General features: G+C 29.6%; 2 protein-coding genes and 1 long non-coding RNA gene across 3 annotated transcripts; all 3 read right to left on the bottom strand.

Annotated features, from left to right (window-relative positions):
- Positions 1-826: 826 nt before the first annotated feature.
- LOC101262751 (dnaJ protein homolog 2) lies at positions 827-6718 on the bottom strand. The gene is made up of 8 exons (XM_004229715.5): positions 6568-6718; positions 4586-4753; positions 4025-4202; positions 3761-3905; positions 2303-2436; positions 2014-2156; positions 1576-1774; positions 827-1366 (listed from the first exon to the last, which is right to left on the bottom strand). Exons 2-8 carry the CDS (start codon positions 4733-4735, stop codon positions 1041-1043), a joined length of 1275 nt encoding a protein of 424 aa, XP_004229763.1. The 5' UTR covers positions 4736-4753; positions 6568-6718; the 3' UTR covers positions 827-1040.
- A 6255-nt stretch (positions 6719-12973) lies between these two features.
- Positions 12974-16012, bottom strand: LOC101251043 (transcription factor DUO1). The gene is made up of 3 exons (XM_004231104.5): positions 15517-16012; positions 14450-14693; positions 12974-13746 (listed from the first exon to the last, which is right to left on the bottom strand). Exons 1-3 carry the CDS (start codon positions 15690-15692, stop codon positions 13207-13209), a joined length of 960 nt encoding a protein of 319 aa, XP_004231152.1. The 5' UTR covers positions 15693-16012; the 3' UTR covers positions 12974-13206.
- A 2987-nt stretch (positions 16013-18999) lies between these two features.
- LOC104648952 (uncharacterized) lies at positions 19000-19544 on the bottom strand. The gene is made up of 2 exons (XR_742885.4): positions 19333-19544; positions 19000-19131 (listed from the first exon to the last, which is right to left on the bottom strand). It is a non-coding gene; the product is annotated as an uncharacterized lncRNA (long non-coding RNA).
- Positions 19545-24759: the final 5215 nt, after the last annotated feature.

Here is a 24759-nt window from a genome sequence, read left to right as displayed (position 1 = left end):
TCAGAAAAGACAAAATAATATAAGTGAAATGTTATCTAGGCCATATTTTCTGGCCTAAAAGATTTTTTCTTTACTATATTACCTTTTGAATATAATAGATACAATATCTTGAAAGATGTAATAGATAATGACTATAACTAATGATAAGGATAAATTAGGAACTAAGTATAAAATTATTCATTAATTTTATAAAGTAGCCAAGTATTATTAGAAATTCTAGTATAGTGATCTTTGGAATAGATTTTTCAGGTAATGATATATAATCAAGCCCCTTTATAATGATATCGTTTAATAGGATTTATTTTGGTTGATAATATGACATAACATGATTCTTTTTTCATTGTTATAGTAATATATATTGTTATTCACTATAAAGAATAGTTGTTTATAAAAAAAAGACATTATAAGTTTTCTATAACAATATTTAATTCAAGTATATTCGAAGGATGAACATTCTTATAAATATTTTTGACTATATAAGTATATACTTGAAAATACAATCATTGTTGCAAATTGTAACTTGAGTTCGCCCTAAGAAAGTCTTTACCGGTAAACCTAATAGTAACTTGAGATCGTCATAAAAAATATTTACTTGTAAATCCGATAATTATTGCAATTGCGACTAAACCCTCTCTTTTTTCATTTTTTTTTTCTTTTTACATATTTTAAGACCTAAAGTAGGGCTTTGTGCAATTTAATGCTTTCTCAGTTCCAATTTAAGTAGTAGTACTTCACTGAACAAGAAGCTAAAAATACCTAAGATAATTTATAGTATGATATTAATAATTGTGAAAAAAATAATACTAAAGTAGATTTGACAAACCAATGGAAGAAAGTATTGCTTCAATATCTCATAAGATCAGAAGTCCAACTGAACAATAATATGTATGATTATTGAAATACATTTAACATACAATAAAACAGAACTAAAGGAAGCCTAACTCCTTTATATAATAATCATCTCTAAAGCAAAAAAGACCAGTGGTCTTTACTGCAAAAAATTACTGGGATATGACCGAACATACAAGCATTTTACAGACTTACTGTTGGTTACAGGCCACACGATGCAGGTTTGGGTCGTCATTGTCCGAGTCATAAGCCTCTTGATGTTGTCGCGGCTCCTTGCGCCTCATTTCTTCCTCGATGTTGACGTCGTGCATAATAGTTTCCTCGCACTCATCTAACTTCATTTCTGATGAGCTCTTCCCTGGTTTTGATGACAGAATAGTCTCTATGCTACGGCATGTGTCAGGGGAAAGAACCCCTGATTCTGGAAATACCACATCAAAATGGATATAAAGCTGTCCCTTAATGAAAGGCTTGCCAAAATTGGGCATGCCTTCATCATTTATTGCCTTGTAATGATCTGCAAAAGACAATCGAATAAGCATATGTACGTGTGGCAAAACCATACATCCTCGCACACTACCCTACCCCTCGGGCTTACTTAGATCAATATGGCTCGTCACCACTTTCTTTGACCTATTTCTCGACGATATTTCAAGCTTGGATTAAGGCTTTGAAACCCGTCTCTTCTTACAGACAAGATGGCACACAAAGGAAGCACGTGCTTACCAGGCTTTATAACTTCTCCAGGGTTCGATTTGATTAAAAGCTGCCTCCCATCAAGATGAGTTAGGACAAACTGAAAGCCACAAAGAGCTTCAGTCAAAGTAAGTGTGTGTTCAATATAAAGATCATCAAATTTCCGCTTGAACTTTGGATGCTCTTTCTGTTGTAGAACAAAAACAATGTCTCCAGTGATGGTATCGGGCTGCAGAACAACAGTAAGATTGAAGTGTGAACAGGCAAGTCATCAGCCAAAGTGAAAGGGGCAATGCATAGAACGGAATGGGGAAGCAAATTGCTCGATATATTTTTTTAGGAAGTGGTCTATAGTAAATTCAAATTCTGCACTAATTCTAGGGTTCAAGACTCATATGTTAAGGCACATATAACATGTATTTAATATGTAAAAGTAATTGCAAGAGAAAACCAACCAACTACACTTACAGCTTGATCTGCTTCCCCTTCGAAAGTTATCTTCTGGTTATGTTCCATTCCTTTCTCAACATTCACTTCCAGCACCTTCTTTTCTTGAGTAACTTTGTTTCCTTTGCACTGTGGGCACCTGTCTCTGTCGCTGATAACCTCTCCTGCATCAACACAGTAAATTCCAAGGATTTACTAACTCCTCATTTTACATTTGTCCCTTTTCTCTGTGGATCGGGAAAGAAGGGACATCACTAACTTTTCTCATGCTTGCATTAGTCACAGGACACGGAATATTTTCATTAACTACCTGAGCCTCGGCATTCAGGACAAACATGTTGCATCTGTTGGATCATTCCTGGAGCGATCTGTCTTCTTGTAACACGCATTCCAGTGCCTTGACATCCATAGCATGCACCAGATGCTCCACTCTTTGAACCTTTCCTGATAACCAGTGGACCAGATCACAAATGTATCGAAAAAATTAAGTCAAAGTGCACATAAATCCAACAATTAGTACCTTAAGATGAGCTCCAATAAATACTCTCTGGTTCCTCAGTTCAGCTTACACAGATTTTTTAGAGAACAACTAAATGCATTTAATTCATTTCCAACAATTTTCTTATCCCTGTATAATCGTTCCAATACTAAACAAAGATTTTGTTATTTTCACAATATGTCGATAGTGAAACACATTTTTTTCTATTTTGAAAGGGTTATGTTACATTTTTCTGTTAATCGAGAAAAATGCACACCCACATCGCTACCTGCCCCCACACAGCCTAAGAAATGAGGAGCACTACATTAAATTAGAAAGATGTATTCATAAGAGCATCCTAATAGATGATAGGTATACAACAAATATTGGAACTGATATAGAGGCCATATGAATCAAATAAAAATTAAAAAATGAAAGCAAATAAAGGAGCACCTATTGACACTAGCAGCATGGAGACACACAACTTTTCTTTCTCAAGTGTCAACCTTATAAAGAATAGATTCAATTTTTAATTTTTCAGGATAAAAGTAATGACCAAATAAAATTGCATCCACCTCGACTAATCCACAGGATACCTGCTGTTGCACCCCTTCTCAAAACCGGTTTAAGTTGAAGTGCACGGTTTTGTAAGGGTATCTACACCTGCCACCTCCCACCAGTACAGACTACAGATCGAAGACAAATTTATCCATCATGGCTTAGGTATAGGCGAAGAAATGACCTAGTACTTTTCGTCTCTATTGAGATTTTAACTTTAGTTTCCCAGGCCTTTCCAACATCATTAACCACTAGATCACACAATTATGTGTCAAACTTAAGCTATTTGACCAATTGAAGATTACAAAAGCATCCAAATTAATTCAAGGTGCTAAACGAAAAAATTACTAACTATGTGTTCCTAGATCTGTACCATAATGATTGGAAGATCTAAATGGACATAAAGATGTCACATCAAAGTTTCAATCATATAAAGTAATTATTGTAGACTACTTCGACATTTTTAATATCGATTTGGTTATACAAATTTCTACATAACTATATGCACACATTTTCTGTAATCTTGGTAACCCAGTTCCTTCAAATATTCACACATAGGCCAAGTGCAAGAAATTCAGTATCGATGTTCAGCCTTAACGAGAACAATTCAAACTCAAAAGACAAATTTCATCATTCAACTCAATACAACTTTGAATCCTAGGTCATGTAACTTGTAAGCAATAAATGAACACCAGGAAAAGATAATTCGAGACAACCAGAGAGAGAAAATACCCTTTACACTTGGGACACAATATACTCCGGGAAAGAGAAAGCTTCTTTGTGGTGCCATTATACAAATCTTCAAGAGAAACCCTAAGCGTATGCACTACATCTTCACCTCTCTTCTGTCTGCTAGCTCTGAAGTGGCTGCCTCCACCTGAAGCAACCAAGGCCAAATAAATATGCCGTCCAACAGAATTGAATCCATAAAATGGAGTCATCCACCCTCCAGTGGGCTATTTCTGTCTACCATCTGAGAGAGAGCAAATTTCTTACCACCAAAAGACCCACCAAAGAATGATTCAAATATGTCAAAGTGATTGTGAACACCGCCACCGCCACCACCACCGCCACTCCCCATTCCTTCTTTCAGTGCATCTTCACCGTACTGATCATAAATATCTCTCTTCTCGGGATCAATTAGAACTTCATATGCCTGACCCAACTCCTTGAACTAAGAAGAGAGGAAACAAAGATAAGTAAAAGACAAGAAGCAAATGCCTAGAACTTCCCCCTTCCACCTTGCTTTCTTCGATCACTTATTGGCACATATAATGTGCATACTGCATCATAATTAAAAGGGCGTAAAGTAAAGAAGACCAATGTATCAATGAACTGTCATGTTCAGTTGTTCACGCATAAGCTCGATTTTATTAGCGGCTTGAGGGGAAACTGCCTTAAAAAGCCTGCAGCGCGCAAGCTGGCCCGGGCACCACTATTATTCAAAAAAGAAGAAACATGCAGAGCATCGGACTCAAAAGGTTCCATTGGTGGCATGACATATCTGGACCAGCAATATGCAGAGGATTCTACTTGCAAGTAGGATATGCAACTTACTTTCTCGGGGTCACCACCTTTGTCAGGGTGATTTCTTATAGCAGCTTTCCTATATGCCTTTTTAAGTTCATCCTGACTGGCACTTTTTGAGACACCAAGAACCTCATAGTACTTGGAGTTGTCACTCCTCCTTGGAGCCTGTCCAAACATAATGGCTCAACTTGATGTCTGCTTCAGACACGGAACAAATAAATTCAGACAGCATTTAGTTAGTTACATACCAAAACAAGAAGATTGGGAAGTTTTACATGGAACATGTATAGTAAAGAGGCAATTTATGAGAACTGATTATAAGTACAGTTCCGTGGAGAAATACTAATTGCACCAAGTTAGAGTATAAATGGAGAAACTTTATCTCCTGTTGATATATATTACTGAAAATGAAAGCAAAGAACTTGCAAGGATTTTTAGATTATAACCACAACAGCTACAAAAAGAGTAAATTTACTTTCATGGATAAGCTTAAGACATTATATCGATATATATATATATGTAGACAGATACAGAGGAGGGAGCTATAGACCCAGAAGGCCTAGTCTGAGAGAATTTTCATCAAGTATGTAGGCCTAAGGTGACTGAGCTTCTAGTTACAGAACCTTTCTTAATGGTTTAGGGCTCCTTCCCGAAGATATTTGAAAACTTTTAACATTATAGAATCATGACCTCTTTATTTATATTTATCTTCAGCACAGAAATATAAACACATGAAGCTCGTAGCTGTATTTCGAGAATCAATTCTTATTTCAAAACTGAATAAAAGACTACAACCTACAAGACAAAGACGAGGTCAGTTTTTCTTGTCGATCAGACACCAGCAATAGTGCAACTGAATGAAGACCTCAACAATCAAGACAAAACAATGTCAGAACAAAACTCACTGACAAAAAAATAGAACAAAGTAAATAGGCAAAGAAATTAATGCAAACTTAAAATCACCTGAACTCAAATCATCTCTTTTTCTTTTGGGATGTATCATAAGAAATTAAATCATCTTGAAACTATTTAATCAAAGAAAAAGCTCAATACTGTATCTATAGCCCCTATAAGAGATTAATAATGACATTAAAACATGTGCCGAGAGCCATGCAAATCAATTTCAGCCTCGAGATGGTGGAAAATGCACACAGTCCAGCACTGGCTTGGACTTGAACCTACATCCATTTTTCAATCCTTAAGCAGCAGGACTGCAGGCGAAATATTCTACGATCATCCTGATTATCAGCCCGTCAGGTTAGTTAAGTTAAAGCTCTAGCAACATTTGTGACCCGAAGGGAATCTTTATATTATTCAGTTATAGACAGTACTAATCCAACTGCATTACTTGAGCATATTACATAGTAAATGACAAATAAAATCATTAAGCTTCATTTTTTCTTTCTTTCCCTAGAGACAACATGAAAAGAGAAAAACCATGAGGACAGAGACAGTACACTAGGTGACATGGTGAGCAGAGTTACCCGCAGCAGCAGAGCCTCCTTATGCTAAAGGGGTGCAATCCACACCTAACGTCGAAAAACTACGCTGTTTAACTAGGTTAAAATTGTAGTTCATCCATATTAAATACTAATATGTTACTCCCCTTATTCTTCTAGTATGTCTACTTTTTCATATAATGACACCCTCCGCCACCGATTACCCAATACCTACATGGGAGGTTGTAGCAACCTGATCAACCTTCAGACTAGGAAAAATACACCAAGTAACAAAGATAACCAGAAACTTTGCAGTTGAATAAGTGAAAAAAAGAAGCAAAAACAAGAAATTACACTAAAACAAGCAAACCCCAGTTCAAAACAAACAACAACAACATCAAACTCAAACACGAATTCAAGTTCTCCTCCATCAAAAAATCAAGAAACCATACTCATCAATCAAGAAAAAGATTAAAGATTGAAACGTTACATCCTCCAATAACACAGATCATCACAAAAAAGCATCAAGAAACCCAAAATTAAAGTAAAGAAGCTATACAAAAAAAGTACCTTGACAGAGAATTTCTAGAGAGAGAGAGAGAATAGGGAGTTGCTTGAGTGTCCACCTCTCTAACATAAAGAAAACTGCTTCTCAAGACAAGTTTTGCAAAATGAGGAATGGATTCCTAATGCAATGGGGTCACGTAATCAGCTTACAAGTACTATCCTTTAATTCTTTTTAATTATTCGATATTCATATTAAAATTTTAATAAAATAAAATAATTAGAATTAAAAATATGATATTCTTGGATAGTGATAATAATCTGTGATTAAAAAAAAAAACTATGTATTTTCAATTTCTAGGATAATATTATGCGATGATTCAAAATAAGGAAATTGCTATTGCCGTAATCAAGTAATATAGAGTTAGTTATGCGATAATTAGGGGTGTGTATTAGTCGATTTGATTTGATTTTATATATTATCATTTTGGTTTATTAGTTTTCTACTTTTAAATATGTTAACTCAGTAATAAATTAATAACATATTTTTTATTGATTTTTGGTTGATCGATTTTTTATTATTATCAATTCGATTTTTGATTTATTCAATAAAAATGTGTGTAATATATTGTATGCCTTCTCACTTCTCTTAATATTTTGATATCATGAATCAAGAAAGATAATGAGAAACTGCATTAATAAAAGAAAATATAGTATGAAGACTATAATTACATCTTACCATCAAAATATATTATGAATTTTTTTGTGTGAATCAAATTACGGACCTTTACAAATTACAAACTTGCAAATGCTACAACCTATAATTACAAACTAAAACGAAAATAAAATAATCCAACAAGACTAAAACTAAAACTAAATTCAAGTAGCTATAATTGTGAACCACTTACTTTAAACTTTAGGTTTTGAGTAAACATTAAAAATTAGTAAAGCGGTCTAGCGTGAAGTTGGTAGAGTACTAATAATTTAATAAAGTTATAGTGTCTAATTATATATTAAATTATTATATTTAATAATTAGAAGAATAAATAATAAATTATTACCATTTTATTTGATTATCAATTTATCCAATAAACCAATAATAAAAATCGATACCAAATCAATAACTCAATAATATTTTTTTTATAAACCTATTAAAAACCTAATAACACAAATAACTCAATAACATTTCTTTTATTAGATTTTTACACACCCCAACGATTGATTCAAATAAAGAGATTGTTACATAGGAATTACTTGTTTTTCATTCTATTTACATAAAATAACTTTATATATTAAAATAAATACTAATTTAGAATATTTGTTAATCCCTTTACCAAGCCTAGATAGATCTTATGCAAGAATTTTTATGTTGATAATATTAGAAAGAATTATCCCCAATATACAAGAATGCAATGTTTGATTAACGTTTATGATTTATTCATCATAACAAAAATTATTGCATAAAATTATATATTTTGTACGTATTAAATAAATAATATTCATACTAAATAATGTGAAAACCTATGGTGTGATAGACGTGGAATCAACATAGAGTAGATTAGACATGTATGAACTAAACTAGATTTAAATGATTTTCTAAAAATAATAATTCATATATAGCATTTTCTTAGGTACAAATCACTACATAATTTTTATGTATTCACTGATTAACAAAGTCGCATTTTGCGTGATTATACATATCCATATAAAACAAATAAAAATGTTAAAATGTAAATAAATAAATAAAACGTAGTATAATATTTGTGTATGATTAGAAAAGATCTGATGTATGACAAAGATATAAATTAAAAAAAATCAAACTAAAACACAAAAGCAATAAATAAAAATATTAACTATTTCTCGCATTTTTATAATTACAAAGTTTTCAAAGAACAGTCCTCTCAATTTCAAAAGTGAATTTAAACTATTAGTTTATAGATAAATTATATAAATTCTGTGAAAAGACTCAATGACTTTTTTGCTCTTCCAATAAAATAGGTCAATAATTTTTAATTAGTAGCATGAAAGTTGAAATAGGTCATTAAGTAGATTGCAGTTCACTTTTATCTGTAAAATTAAGAGGCAACTTGTAGTTATACATTTGTTCATTTTTTCAACCAAAGAAACAAAAATTAGCTAAACAATTTTTTTTAAAAAAAGAATTGTGATTTAAAAACTGAATGTCAAGTGCAATCCTCATTAGACAACACATTTGATTAAATTAATCAAAAAAATACACTTCTAGAAAAAATAACAAACTTAAATGATTTTGTGACAATTTTTTTTATATAAAAAAAGTAAATAAATTATGTGATAATGTTAAAGATAGATGAATTTTACGTGATATAATTTTTTTTAATAATCTCTGGAGTAAAGTGATGTTCATGTGACAATAAATATAACTAAATAGAAAAGTGACTTGTGTATCATAAACACAAAAATGAATGACTATGAATGAAATTTACTCAATAAAAATTACAAGAGTTGACAATTTTATTGAATTATTAAATTTTAATTTTAACTACTCGAAAAAAAAACATAAAGTGTACATTTATTTTTCTCTATATATAGTGTAGTAGAGGTGCATTATTCTTAAACCTCTTTGTTTTCAAACTTAATTTAACATTATGATTTTCTTACATGTCAACAACACTGAAAAAGACATCTTCAACAAAATGATGTCTATGAATTTTGAAATTGATTTATCCAGAAAAGTGATGTCTGTTTGGATGTTTCTGAAAACCTACAAACTTAACAATTTTTATGAAAAAATTGCTACTTGTGATGAAATGGTTTTTAAAAATCTCTATGTTGAAGCTAAGAGCATTTTAACATTTTTTGAATCAAGCTCATCGTCAACTTTTCAAGATGTTTGTCCACTCACCTCTCAATGTTTGAACTCTTCTCTTGATGAAATTCTTTTGAACAAACAAGTTTCATTGATCTATGATATGATTTGTTGTGATAATTTTAATGATTCTTATGTGAAAATGAATACACCATTGGACTCTAAACTAAACCCTTTGGCTAAAGAATGGCATCCAACCATAAGAGCTCATGCGGCGCATCGCTCTGTGTTCATGACCTTGACTGCTCATCCCATCTCTAAGAAAGATATATTTGATTTCTTTGAAAGGTATAAGAACATGTAAATTATAAATTCTGAATCGTCGTGTACATCGTATTTCTTTATTAATTTTCACTAATATATATATATATATTTTTTCTGTACTAGCTATTTGTATGGGATGTTTGGACCAGGTAGTGTGCGTGGTGTTTATGTATACCACAAAGGAGGAGTCAGAGCCAATTTTGGAAAAATTGTGTTCAAAAGCTCATCTATTTGTGCTTGGCTTTTGCAAGGAAAAGAAGCAAAATTTGCAATGGAACCAGGATGTATTTGGCTAAGAGAGTATATACCTAGGCAATTTTAATTATATGATAATTAAACAGAGTAGTAGTCTACAAACGGAAACATCTCAATCGTTTTTAGTCAAAAGGACATTTTCTACAATTTCGTTATGCATGTATGGTTGTATTATCTTTTTCGTGTTTGAAAAAGAATCAATAAACGTCATCAGTTTTCGTTTTACTGTGATTGGATTTATATTCGTTACGTGATGATGTTTTATTGTAAAGATCACTTCTCACTTACTTGCTACTTACTCATTCAATTCGACTTGAACAAGAGGTACCTTAACCTCTCTGTTTCCTTTCCTATGAATAATGTCTAAACGATATGTTGATTTTAACATGTGTAGATTAAAAGATAATTGTGTTTTATTCATTTTAAATGTGAATAGCGGGAAAAAAAAACTAAAAGAAGAAGAAAATAATAATATCATAGATTCGATATTAATCGTAAATGTTCGGCGATATAAATGGTTACGTCAATTTATAAATTTGAAACATGTTTAGGTTAGATAATATAAAAGAAAACAAATTGTACTGTGTCATTTTTATGATTTTAATCATGATTTCATCTTACATAGTGAAATAGATATTTATAAAGATTAATTTTGATTAAAGATTGAAAGAATGGAGAGTGTTTATCTATTTTTCTATTATCACGAGAGAAAAATACGTATGAATATACAACTCAATTTATAAAAGAGGATAAATGATAAAATAAATAACAATGCCAACATATTTAATTATTAATTAGCCATTAAGGCTATTCAACACTCAACAGCATGGTCAAATCTTTTTACAACGTTTTATTCATACTTCGATTTTTTTTCAAAGCCAATTAATGTTTATTAACCATCATGACTTGAAAAGGGTAAATAATAATAAATAACAATGCCACAGATAAAAATTAGCCAAGAAAGTCACATTCAACAACAAGGTCAAATTATATTACAACGATATTACTCAGACTTTAAAATTATTAAACAATGATTAATGTTTATTAATCACGGCTAGTAAAAGGATAAAGATCACATGGAAAATGGTCTAAAATGTCATTCAATTATTTGAATTAGGGATATATGTGATCGAGTTGGTTCGAATTTTTCAAATATCAAATCAAATTATTTATGTCGAATTTTTAGATCTATGAACCAAACTAAACCAATAAAACTCGGGTATTTCAACCTCGGGTTTTTCTTTTTTGGATATTTTCGGATTTTTAGGGTTTTGTGTTTCTTAAGAAACAACACAAAATATGATATGATTAATGACACTAAAATATTTAATAATAATAATAATAATAAAAACGTGTAAAAAGATATTGCATTAACAAGTCATAAAGAAAATGATCATAATTTAAAAGTATTAGTTATAGACTAAATATTGATATCATACTAAAACTAGTTTAATAAGTATTAGTTATAGACTAAATATTGAAGGAAATTAAAATTAGATTATATATTTTAGTTGTCTAAACCGACGTAAAATCAAAGAACAAATATTCAATATTGTTGTCATTCTTAGTGTTATATTAATTTTCTTTTTGCATTAGAAATAATCTGATTTTGATTTAATTTTTTATTGTAATTACCAATATCTGTGGACTATAATCTTTATGGAACCATTGAAAATTTTAAGTTTCAAATTTGAAATAATATATGAAAAGATAATTTTTTTAAAAAAAAGTATAAGAAATATTTAAGATTATATAAAAGCAAATATTTTTATGTATAAAACAAAAATTTTAAATTATATATACAATGTTGGATTGGGTACGGTTGATTTTTTATTAGTTAAAACCAAACCAATCCAAATATGATTGAGTTTTTTTACAATACCAAATCAAGTCAAACTAACCACTAGTCGAATTTTTTCTGATTTGAATTGATTTGCAATTTGATTCGATTTTTTATTCAGTTTTGTACACCCATAATTTGAATTAGTACAAAATTATTCTTCATTCACTTTTCGGCATCAAATACCTTTACATCAATTTTTTTATCTAAAAAAAATAGTTGATATTAACTTTTTGACTCACATTTGCTCTTATTTTTAGTAGTTATCTTGAGGTAAAATCAATAAACTTTTATGTCGTCTAATATGATTGGTACAAATATAAACTCTTCTAGAATAAATAGTAGAAATCACATATGATTCATATTTTGATTCGATATGCTTGAAAATAATATTAAATAATTTCATGATATCTTTCAATTAGTCTATCTAAATCAACTCCCAATTTGCTATAACCAACACATTACTGAGGATTCAACTAAAATTGATACTCGTTGTTGAAAAAGAAGGAAGTTGGTAGTTGGAACATGTTTCAATTGTCAGCTTCCTTCTTCTTCAACAAAACTATAATCTAATTCTAGTTGTACTATAATCCTAATCGTAATCTAATCATAGTCGTAATATAATCTTAATTAACATAAGCAGTTTAATCCACGTGCAACTCAAATTCAACAATAGTGTTGTAAACTCGTCAGCCAGTTTCGTTGGTCCTGTTCTTTTGGCATGTTCTAATCGTCAGTTTAATTTTTCATCAACACTTGTTGTAGACACATTAGTCATATGCATTCGACTTGTTCCTTTGATATGTTTCCATCACCAGCCTCCTTCTTCTTCAACACTCGCTCCATCTGATTGTCCATGTAAAAAAAGTATTGTTTTTATTAATGTAATTTTTTCTAAACAAGTATCCAATTATCTTATTTATTTCTATTTTTATAATCACTTATTCTTAATTGAGACATGAGGGACTAAAACTTAAAATAAGCTTACATGTTCATATTCTTTTTAATTGTATTATTATCATGATGGGTGGGGATGGGAGTGGCGATAGAATAAAAAAATATTTTTATTTTCTTATTTTGAATTTTTGGTAATTACAAATGAAAAAATGCAGTATATGCACATAGTTTCTTTTTGGGTAAATACAAATGAAAAATGCAGTATATGCACAACATTACACATTATAAGAGGAACATAATTTCATAGTACATATTCAATCAACTAATTACTTGTTACTATCCAGATATCTTTAATCACATAGATTGGATTACGATCATTATTGATTTTTCTCAAAATTGACAAAAGTCACACTACTCAAATCTTCCAAGCATGATGTTATAGAAGACAAGGTAGTGAATGTAGTAGATGAAAAGCTGTTAGAAACAGTTAGGCACTAGGTCAAATTGTCTCATACAAAGAAAAGTTACTATGACAATCATATTGCATAGATCACTACATATTCTGTAACAATTTCCTTTCTTCCTATCTGAAAATGACTAATCACCAACCAGATGGGCTTTGCAGTGGATCAATATAATCGAACATGTCCAAGGGGAAGTCATTGATGAAGCTATCTGGGGTAAGGGGGTACTCCATTTCTCTCTTCACACCAATCTCAGCCATTTCTCTCTTCACACCAATCTCAGAGCTTCTCTGATCTTGTCCTGATGAACACGAAGGAGCAAGAGGGACTTGCACATTTCCTCCTAGGTCGGAAGCACTGAGCTGCCCAAAATAATCTAAGAAGTCACTATCCTCGAGTTTCATGGGTAATTCTTGATGTTCAAGTGGTTGACCAAAGTTGGTTTGGACTGGAATGTGAGGAAAAGGGAGCGGGAACTGCGGCCAGATGCAAATTTTCTTCTCACTGGGAGTGAACTCAAGTGGAGGCAGTTCTTGATCAAAAGGAAGTGAAGTTGAGTTCACTAGCTCTGGCAATGGGACCATGTTGATTGTGTCAAAGTTATTCGTATAGGATGATGAGCAATGCTGGGACACGACCAAAGCTCTTTCATCTGCAGATGAGTTCAGTTTAGGTTCCTGAAAATTCAAATAGAGAATCCTATCAACAAGTTGAAAGGGAAGAACAATGGAGATAATTACTTGGTGAAAGCCATGAACCATACAACTCTGACTGGTTGAAAGAGTAAGAACACTATAATCATCGTCGTTTATTATCTTAAAACAATGCTTCTTTCTTTATCATCTTAAGAAGTTTTCACCATGCTATATCACAAACTGACTACAAATGCAGAAGCTGAGGGGTACAAGGTCCAAAGATAAGTTTGTTCCAAGCGAAACTCGATGCTACTTTAACACAAGGGCAGGTGTCCATCATTGAAAGTGGCATCTCATATTCAGTGCTCATACATGGGTGAGGGGTAAGAGACTTCAAACACCATAAATCATTTATAAAGATTTAAGGAAGAAGATAGTCAAAAGAATTGCAGAAAAAGATACATTTCTTCAGAAATCACAAATTTTGGGCTCACAGGCCTTCCTTTTCTCGAGACATTTTACAAAGGCGGAAGGAAAAAGAGCAGTTTGGATTGGAAATATGAACATTTAACGTTATAACGATGAAAGCAGTCTGTTCTTCGACAACATTATCAAATACATAACATTCCAAAGAGACCAAATTCACATCAGTTCTGTAACTAAGAGAAAGCAAGAAAATCTAATGAAAGAAAAAATCCATTTTGAGCGAAAGATGATAAACCTGAGAGCACGAATAGTGAATTACCTCTACTGATGGAGCTTTAAGGAGATCAGGGGCTTCTTTGCTGATATTCTTTTGTGGTTTACTAGGCTGTGGCACTGAGTTTCGTAGAATCTTAGCCAATCTCTTCTGCCGGCTACTCCAAAAATTCTTGACATCATTATCAGTTCTTCCAGGCATATACGTGGCAATTCGTGCCCATTTGTTCCCAAATTGTGCCTGAAGTTCAATCACGGTCCTTTCCTCTTCTGCTGAAAACTTCACTCCACTTCTCACACAAAAGAAAAGAAAGTGAACACAACAGAAAAGGTATCAACTTCATCTCATCAAATACATTTCGACTTTACAGAAACATAAACTAGAACTAAGCATAATAACAAACATCTGATATGCATTGCGGATAATCAGTTGTATAGCAGCAAATTCTCCATCAAGTGACAAAAACTTAAGTGAATATACAACAACAACAACAAGTAAGGTATCACAGAAAGAAACAGAGGGAAAACAACAAACCCCTCCATGGAAATACTTCACCATAGAACAACATTCACACAAAACACCAGCAAATTGGCAAATTCGAAGAACGAAAAAGAAGAAGAAACAAAGAAACCCTTGATTTCCCAACCTCAAAAAAGGGGAACCCCTCGATGAAAAAGCGTCAACACAGAACAGAAATCTGCAATCTTAACAAAATCAGAAACAACAAAACCCACAACCCAAAAACTCAATATGCAAACAATGCAACAAGAAATTCCCATTATTTCTCAATCCAATGAACAAAAAGACATCAAATTTACGATTCTAAGAAGAAAAACAGAGCATTTCGAAAGCAGAAACAAACGTAACCACCCCTCATTGAAAATGCATCAACACAGAACAGAAAATCCCACAAACTCTTAACAACCCCACAATTTCAACAAAATCAAACTCGCAGAAACAACAAACCCATAACCCAAAAACTCAATTCACAAGCAACGCAACAACGAAATTCCCACATTTTCTCAACCCAATAAACAAAAGACAGCAACATTACAATTCTAACAAGAAAAAAAAAACCCCAAAACAGAGAAAGCAGAGTAAAAGTTGTTTACTTTTTCAAGTTGGGTCGAAGTTTATTAACCCAACGAAGACGACAAGACTTTCCAGTACGCTGTAAAAGACCTTTGGATCGAATGGAGCTCCAATCTCTTGGACCATACTTCTTTACATGCTTAATCAACACTTGATCTTCTTCCTCTTTCCATGGACCTTTCTTTATCTCACTCATTTTCACTAACAAAAACCAAATCTTTCTGATCAAAAAATTATCACTACTCTGTTTTTTTTTTTTTCCAACTTTTGCTGCAGATGATTTTTTGTTTGTTTATTTAATGAGATTGTGGGTAGTGACAGTTAAGGCGGTTGTAAGCACTATCTTCCCACCATTTAGCCCAGTTCCCTATTTTTCTCTCAAATTTCAAATGTGGGATAAAAACATAAAATTAAACGTCTAACTCAAATTACTATTATATATATAAAAATAAAAAAAGGTTACATATTATTGTTGCAATTTAACAAATGATGTATATTTGTCACTCCTTATCATAATTTAAAATTTTAAAAAAGATTTAAAGATTTCTCTTTGGTTCAATAAATATATTAATGTTAGAAGGCATGGATATATGTACACCACTTTTAAATGAGAATGTATTTATTCGACGTTACGTCAAAAAATCAGTTATACGCTTAAATTATTGAAGCCAATATATTTATACTTTTAAAAGTGAATTTAATATTACATTCAAAATTTGACATGGAAATAGAATTAAATAAAAAATAAAAAAAAAGCGCGTTTAAGTAAAAAAAAAAAAAAGAGACAAGTTTTTTCCACCCCACCCTTCTCCTTCATGCTACCCTGTCTTTTCTCTTCCTTCATTTTTTTCGTATCACAAACATTCTTTTGCTATGACTGTGAAAAATAATTATTTTTTATGATAAATTTTTGATAAAAAATAGATATTGTAAAATTTGTAAATATTGTAAGGTTTCTTCATTCCCCTCTTTGAACTTGAGTAAAATTTGTAATATTGTGATAATTTTCTGAATTTATCACACATCTATTTTTTTCAAATACTAATACTAAAATAATAGTTAGTGCTCGACTAATTTTTTTTAAAGTACTTTGAAGATTTTTATATTATTTTTTAGCTTTTGAATAACAATTTGTGCTTCTTTTTCAAACATTTTTGTCAAACACAACTTTCTAAAATATAATATAGGCTTCTAAATAATTTGGCAAAATATGCTACAACTTGTTTTCATAAATTATTCTAGCGTCTGATCATAAATTATGAATTGATTTTACAAAATTATCTTAAAATATTTATTTGATCATAATTTTTTAATCGAATTTTAAAAATTTATCAAAATAATTTTTTTTCAAGTTCCAAAAATTAGTTTTAATTAATAGTTTTGGGGAGAAATTTCACTTTCGCTTACATTTATTTTGAATTTTTAAAAACACAATTTTAAATTCCAAAAAGGCATAAGTTCAACTTTGTTCTTCCTTCGAACCGTTCTAATTCACAAGTTCATAATCTGAAACTACGGTTAGATTGTGACAAATATATGAAGAAAACAAATTAATTTGTAGAGAAAGAAAAATGCAAAAAATGTTATAAATCCCTAGAATTAGTCCATTTTTTATTTACTTAATATTTCCTAGTTTTATGGACCATTTTCAGATAATAATATATCTATTAATTTGGATATTTTATATAGTGACTAATGAAATAATTTCTCAACATATAAATATAATTGTTATTAACCATTGCAAGAGACAATCATTATTTTCTTTATATCTCTTGTTCTATGTGTTTTGTTCTGTATTGTTTATATTTTACAAATTATTTGTGTACATATACATAAAAGATAAAAAGATTTTCAAAAAAATTATAATTTAAAATGACAAAAAAAATTATTATATTAAATTAGAACATCAAATATTAATTTAAACGTTTCGAATCTGAATATGATTTCGAGTTATTTAATATCTTTAAATCTATGTCTATTCTTAAGTTATACATTTACTTTATAGAATTAAATATATTTTAACCAACAAAAAAAATAAGAAAATTATAATATAAAATTTATTAAAATAAATATACTTTCAATAAGAACGCGAGCAATATACTTTTAATAAGAACGCGAGCACTACGACTCATAGTAGATAGTTTAAGTGCCATTGATGTTGATGATGGCTCTTGTATTGCTTGAGTGTAAATAAGGAAAAAAGAACATGATAAAAATCATACAAGAATTCGACATCTCAAACAATTACTTATGATACGTGGAGGAGTTTTATTTTTTTCTTACTACTAAGTGCTTGATAATGTCTTTTTTATAGTGAAAAAATTACAGGGACTTTCAAGTAATTAAATACATATAATAATTAGGATGACTTAAATAATTTTTGGCAATTTGACCAAATAAATAGGATCCTCTCACTCTCTAATTTTCTTCAAAAATTAAAATTTTCTTTCCGCTTACAACAATAGATATTTTCTCCTCTATATGCCAATTAATTTTTTAATCTTTATTATTTTTACTTCTTTAAATATTAGAACGTAATCATATTATTTTCCATTATGAAAAAAAGAAGGTGAAAAATATTAGTGATTATAAAATTCAATTAGACAGTTATACTTTAAGTGGTCTAATTAAGCCTCTGAATTACTTTAAAATGAAATAATCAATTGAGAGAGGATATAATTTGTTATTCACCATGTTATTGTTAGCATTTATGACTTTATGAACATTTTTTATTTTTATCAAATCTTTAATATATCATTATGGCTGTGATTCTAAAAATACAATTTCAATTTCATAATCTCATTTTTCTTTTTTTTTTCTATTCATGCTTATATATGAAGTATAAGCTATAACATAGTCACATATAGTGTAGGGTGGTTAGTCAAACATATATATATATATATATATATATATATATATATATATATATATATATATATTAAATCTTGAACGTAATTAATAAATTTATGGCTTCACTATTATTTCAAAGAGAAAATAATTTTTTTTTAAAAAAAGTAACTAAAAATTGATAAACGGAAAATGTGATATTTCAAATATAATTATATACACTCTCTAGTTATAATATACATAACGAAAGCTTGAATTAAATTGCACTCATCTCATATCAGAGTATACAATCGCGATATAATTTAACGTTTTTACTTATTCTTTAATATTTTTCTATGATTTATTTTTGGAGAAACTTCTTCTAGTTTAATGAATACATTTTTGTATTATATATAATAATTTATCTTAAAAATTTGATTTTTGACACATATTTTAAATAATTATACGCGTATATATATATATATATATATATATGTTATTCATAATTTTTTATTTAAGTTTGCTAAATCAAAATAATCTATTTTTATTTTCATTAATTTCTCATAACACTTATAAAATATACCTCTATTTCTTGTTCTGTATTGCTTATATTTACAATTTCTTTTTAATATATAAATGGGCAATTGGTAACTAACTATAAATATGCTAGATAGTCGTTAATCAATCATTTCATTATATAATTAAAATATGTATGATTTTGTTACATCATTAATGACAACATCGAATGCATTCGCCTAAATCACAAACGCAACAATCACCACCTTTGCACATTGATGAGCCAATGCAACCTGAAATACACAAAAACAATATGTTACATACATAAAAAATAAAAAAAATAAAAAGAAATTTTATTTTATAACGAGAAAAAATGTAAAATAATATTTATGAATCTGTATCTATACTTAAGTTAGAAATTTTTAGTTATAGAATTAAATATATTTTAATCAACGAAAAAAATAAGAACATGAAAAATATAAAATTTATAATACCTTTAACAAGAATGCGAATGTTACGATTCGTGGTAGACAATTTAACTGAAATTGATGGTGATGATGCTTCAGGTGCATATGATAGCTCTTGCGTTGCCTCAATTAATTGAGAAAAAAGAACAAACATGATAAAAACCATGCATATCATAGATTTTGCCATCTCAAACAATTATTTATGATACTAATAATTAGTTGAAGTGCTTGTAGGTACTTGGTAATGGTTCTTTTTTATAGTGAAAATAGAAGGAATTTTCAATTAATTAAGTAGATACATTCAATAATTAGAATGCCTCTAAATAAATTTTGGCATGTCTACTAAAAAAGATCTTATCACTCTAAAATTTTACTTTAAAAATTAAAATTTTCTTTCTACTTTGAAAAATAGACATTTTCTCCCCTATATGCCAATTAGTTTTTTAAAATGCACACTCTATTCTTACCTCAACAATATTTATTGTTTTTTACTTCTTTAAAATTATGATAGGAGTTTTCTTTTAATAAAAAAAAGTTATGCCATAAATTTTTGCATGTCATAAATATTATTTTCCAAGATGAAAAAAAAGATGTGAAAAATAATTGTGACAAACCACACAAATGACCCGCTAACTTATTATCAATATTTAATTCGACACTTGTACTTTATTAGATCGTCAAATTACCCCTCTGAATCACTTTGAAATGAAATACCTAATTCTTTATCAAAGTTGATCTGTTGTCACGATCCAGATCATCGTGATTGGCACCTACACTAATCCTTCGATGGGAGAACCACTACTACAACTCAAACCAAACAACTAAGTCAAACTAAGACATTTAAATGACGAAAGCAAATTAAATACCAGAAAGTCGTGAATGTACCAAAACAACTAAAGAATGAACCAAAGTCTAAAAGGAAAATGGGTACAACCCAACCAATATAAAAAGCATCTAATAACTAGTCTATGTCCGAAAATGTGGACAGAGACAGAAGAAAATCCAAGGCAGCTCGGAAAAACTAGCTCACCCATTAACTCGAAATGATCGCTGATATCCTAAGCGGGGTCTGTTAATAGCCGCCTGAAGATGCCCTGTACTCAACAAAAATAAGAACAAGTGCAGTATCAGTACACAACTACAATGTACTGGTAGGAACACGCGGCATAATATATTTGCATGCATATACCAATTATACAATATTATAAACATTTATGAACAACGTACATTTTCACAATTCTTAAATACTGCAATTATGTTAAGTAGTTGGTCTTCTCATGGAATTCAAACCCAAATTGTTAGCATACCGGAACGTGATATCCAATCCAATAGTTATGCCAGAATGTGAAAACCTATCCCAGTTAGTTATGCTGGAACGTGACAATTGATCCCATTAGTTATGTCGGAACGTGACAACCGAACCCTTCAACATACCACAATCACAATCACAAGTAAATTATCAATATCAGACAATCAAAAAGTTATTCATGACATATAGTCATTCGTCTATTTCATAGACAACAAGTGTGATGAAAAATGCAACATTCACATACATACATATATCATAATGAAGCAAGTACAAACATACATCACACAATCATAGAATCACAATCATCACCTACCTCGATTACAAGCTTGAAAACCTAAGAATCTTGATCATTCCCTTTTTAGGATTATTAGTTTCGTTTGTTCTTGGTCCACAAACAATCAATATTATACGAGAATCAATAAACAATCACTAATTACTCGGATTTTCTAACAATCGTAGATCATACATATGATCTCAAGTATCCAAACTAGGGCTTTTCCAACCATGGTTTCCAATTCAAACTCTTCCCCATTGATAATAACCCAAGAAAATAGAAACTATGGATCGAAAAGTTGAACATCGAGGTAAAAATCTTACTTTTACATGAAATAAACAATCTCATAATTAGAATTATTGATGATTATGATTTAAAAATCAAATCTAATCGCAATTCAAATTGATTAAAGATATATCAACTTTTGATTAGGTTTGATTTTAAATTTTAAGAATCGATACTATTTGATATGGTTTTGATTTTACTAAAAAGCAACTGCAATATAACCAAATCAACCGATAATTTATATATATATATATATATATATATATATATATATATATATATATATATTATTCATAAATAAAATATGAATATTTTGGTTAAATTTTAATTAACCTTAACTCTTCAACTTTACTATTTTCTCAAGCTCAACATATAAATTTTAGCCAATTGCTACAATCCAAGGTCCAAGTCCATCAAAAACTTTTAGTTTAGTCTTTACCTACCCTACCTTACATATGATAGTCACATTTTCACTTAATTGAATCACTTTATTCGTGTAATAATAACTCTAGTATTGCTTAATTAAACTGACAATAGCTTTCATGTGAGTTATTCACGTACTAGGTGTTCATGTCTATCGAGAAAAATTTGTCCTAAAATTTTTTAGTACTTTCAAACCGACAATAGCCAAATCGACGATTATTTATTTGTTTGATTTGATTTTAGAAATTTAAAAGATCAACTAGATTCATTTGTTTTTTATTTTAATCAATAACCTATCTAAAATGAACAACGTGATTCCCTACTTATAATAACACGAGTTATCTATTCCCTCATGTAATCAAAATCATAATTAAATCACCCAATTGTTACCAGATTATCCTACACCTCAATAACTCTGGTTTCTTTCAAATATGAATTAGATTGAAAATTTTCAAATTACGATGAAATAGTTTTTATCCAAAAAAATTCCCCGTTGACTTTTCTATAACGACGGAACCTGATCGTTACGTATGGAAAACACACACAAATAACCATATATTCATTTTTAGAAAATTCTTCATCTTCTCTTTATTTTCTTCCTTTATTCCCGAGCCACCATTTATTTAGAGCTTATTTATTTGTTTTTTAAAAAAATGATCATTTTGAAATTCATGAAGTACCACTAGTTAGTTGATCTCTTATCGAACAATAAATGACAAAAATTGCATATTGTAGACACTTTCATACCTGAAAATTTCATTTTATTTTTACTCTGGATGTTGGGTTTCTTTAAGCCTTAAAAAATAGGGTAATGTAATTTTAAAAAATGGAGGGAAATAAGATGGAGGGAATTTAATGCGTATTTCCCTCATTGGTGGTAATATATATATATATATATTATAACATTATTTTCATCTATCTGAACTTGATCCAATTACATGAAATAAACAATCTCATAATTAGGATTGTTGATGATTATGGTTTAAAAATCAAATCTATTCGCAATTGCTACAATCCAAGGTCCAAGTCCATCAAAACCTTTTATTTTAGTCTTTACCTACTCTACCTTACATATGATAGTCACATTTTTCACTTAATTGAATCACTTTATTCCTGTAATAATAACTCTAGTAGTGCTTAATTAAATTGACAATAACTTTCATGTGAGTTATCCACGTACCAAGTGTTCATGTCTATCGAGAAAAGTTTGTCCTAAAAAATTTTAGTACTTTCAAACCGACAATAGTCAAATCAACGATTATTTTTTTGTTTGATTTGATTTTAGAAATTTAAAAGATCAACTAGATTCATTTGTTTTTTATTTTAATCAATAACCTATCTAAAGTGAACAACGTGATTCCCTACTGATAATAACACAAGTGTATAATAGAAATTTTTTGGGTAGAGTTATAAATCAAACACAAGATTAAGTGGAAGCAATGAACCATACGTACACTCGATAAAAAATTAATTTATACATTGTTAATCCGTGCATTGTTAATGCATGTGTTACTAATTCATACATTATCAATATTTGTACCAAACTACCCTAAGTCATCTAAACATAAGAAAATAGATTATACAAGGGGAAAATCGGATATTTTTAGTAACTCTTTAATTTTAATTTTCTATATGATATGTTCAAGACCCCAATATTAAATAAAGTTTTGATATATTTTACATTTCTTTATTTTAAGACAACAAAATAAAATTCTATGTTACTTAAATTTTATTAAATTCCGTATGAAGTTTAATTTAGATTTAAAATAAAAATAAAAATGAAGGAGTTCTCTCAAATTGCTTAAAAGAGTTCCTTCATCAATCAAATTTTCTATTTAAGTTTGCTAAATCAAAATAATCTATTTTTATTTTCATTAATTTCTCATAACACTTATAAAATATACCCTTATTTCTTGTTCTGTATTTGCTTAAATTTTACAATTTCTTTTTAAGCTATGATATATAATATATAAATGGGCAATTGGTAAAAAACTATAAATATGCTAGATAGTTATTAATCAATCATTTCATTATATAATTAAAATATGAATGATTTTGTTACATCATTAATGACAACATTGAATGCATGCGCCTTTATCACAAACGCAACAATCACCACCTTTGCACGTTGATGCGCCAATGCAACCTGAAATACACAAAAACAGTATGTTATATACATAAAAGATTAAAAAAAGAAATTTTATTTTATAACGAGAAAAAATGTTAAATAATATTTCTGAATCTGTCTGTATCTATACTTAAGTTAGACATTGTTAGTTATAGAATTAAATATATTTTAATCAACGAAAAGAATAAGAACATGAAAAATATGAAATTTATCATACCTTTAACAAGAACGCGAGTATTACGACTCGTGGTAGATAATTTAACTGAACTTGATGGTGATGATGCTTCAGGTGCATATGATAGCTCTTGTGTTGCCTGAATTAATGGAGAAAAAAGAACAAACATGATAAAAACCATACATATAATAGATTTGCTTGATTTTGCCATCTCAAACAATTATTTATGATACTAATAATTAGTTGAAGTGCTTGTAGGTACTTGGTAATGGTTCCTTTTTATAGTGAAAATAGAAGGAATTTTCAATTAATTAAGTAGTTACATTCAATAATTAGAATGCCTTAAAATAAATTTTGCATGTTGACTAAAAAAGATCTTGTCACTCTCTAATTTTACTTTAAAAATTAAATTTTTCTTTCTACTTTGAAAAATAGAAATTTTCTCCCTAATATGCCAATTAGTTTTATTATATTCTTACATCAACAATATTTATTGTTTTTTACTTCTTTAAAATTATGATAGGAGTTTTTTTTTAATAAAAAAATTTATGCCATAAATTTTGACATGTCATAAACATTATTTTTCAAGATGAAAAAAAAGATGTGAAAAATTATTGTGACAAAATATACAAATGACCCTCTAACTTATTATCAATATTCAATTAGACACTTGTACTTCATTGACCGTCAAATTATCCTTCTAAATCACTTTGAAATGAAATACCTAATTTTTTTAATCAAAGTTGATCTGTTGTTACATTCCACATCATCGCGATTGACACATACATTAACTCTCCGGTGGGAAACCCACTATTACAACTCAAACCAAGCAACTAAGTCAAAACTAAGACATTTAAATA

The sequence above is a fragment of the Solanum lycopersicum genome, chromosome 1 (assembly GCF_036512215.1).
Source record: "Solanum lycopersicum chromosome 1, SLM_r2.1".
In the NCBI taxonomy this organism is placed as follows: domain Eukaryota; kingdom Viridiplantae; phylum Streptophyta; class Magnoliopsida; order Solanales; family Solanaceae; genus Solanum; species Solanum lycopersicum.
Note: the sequence above shows the minus strand (reverse complement) of the source record. Positions and strands in the feature narration are given on the sequence as shown.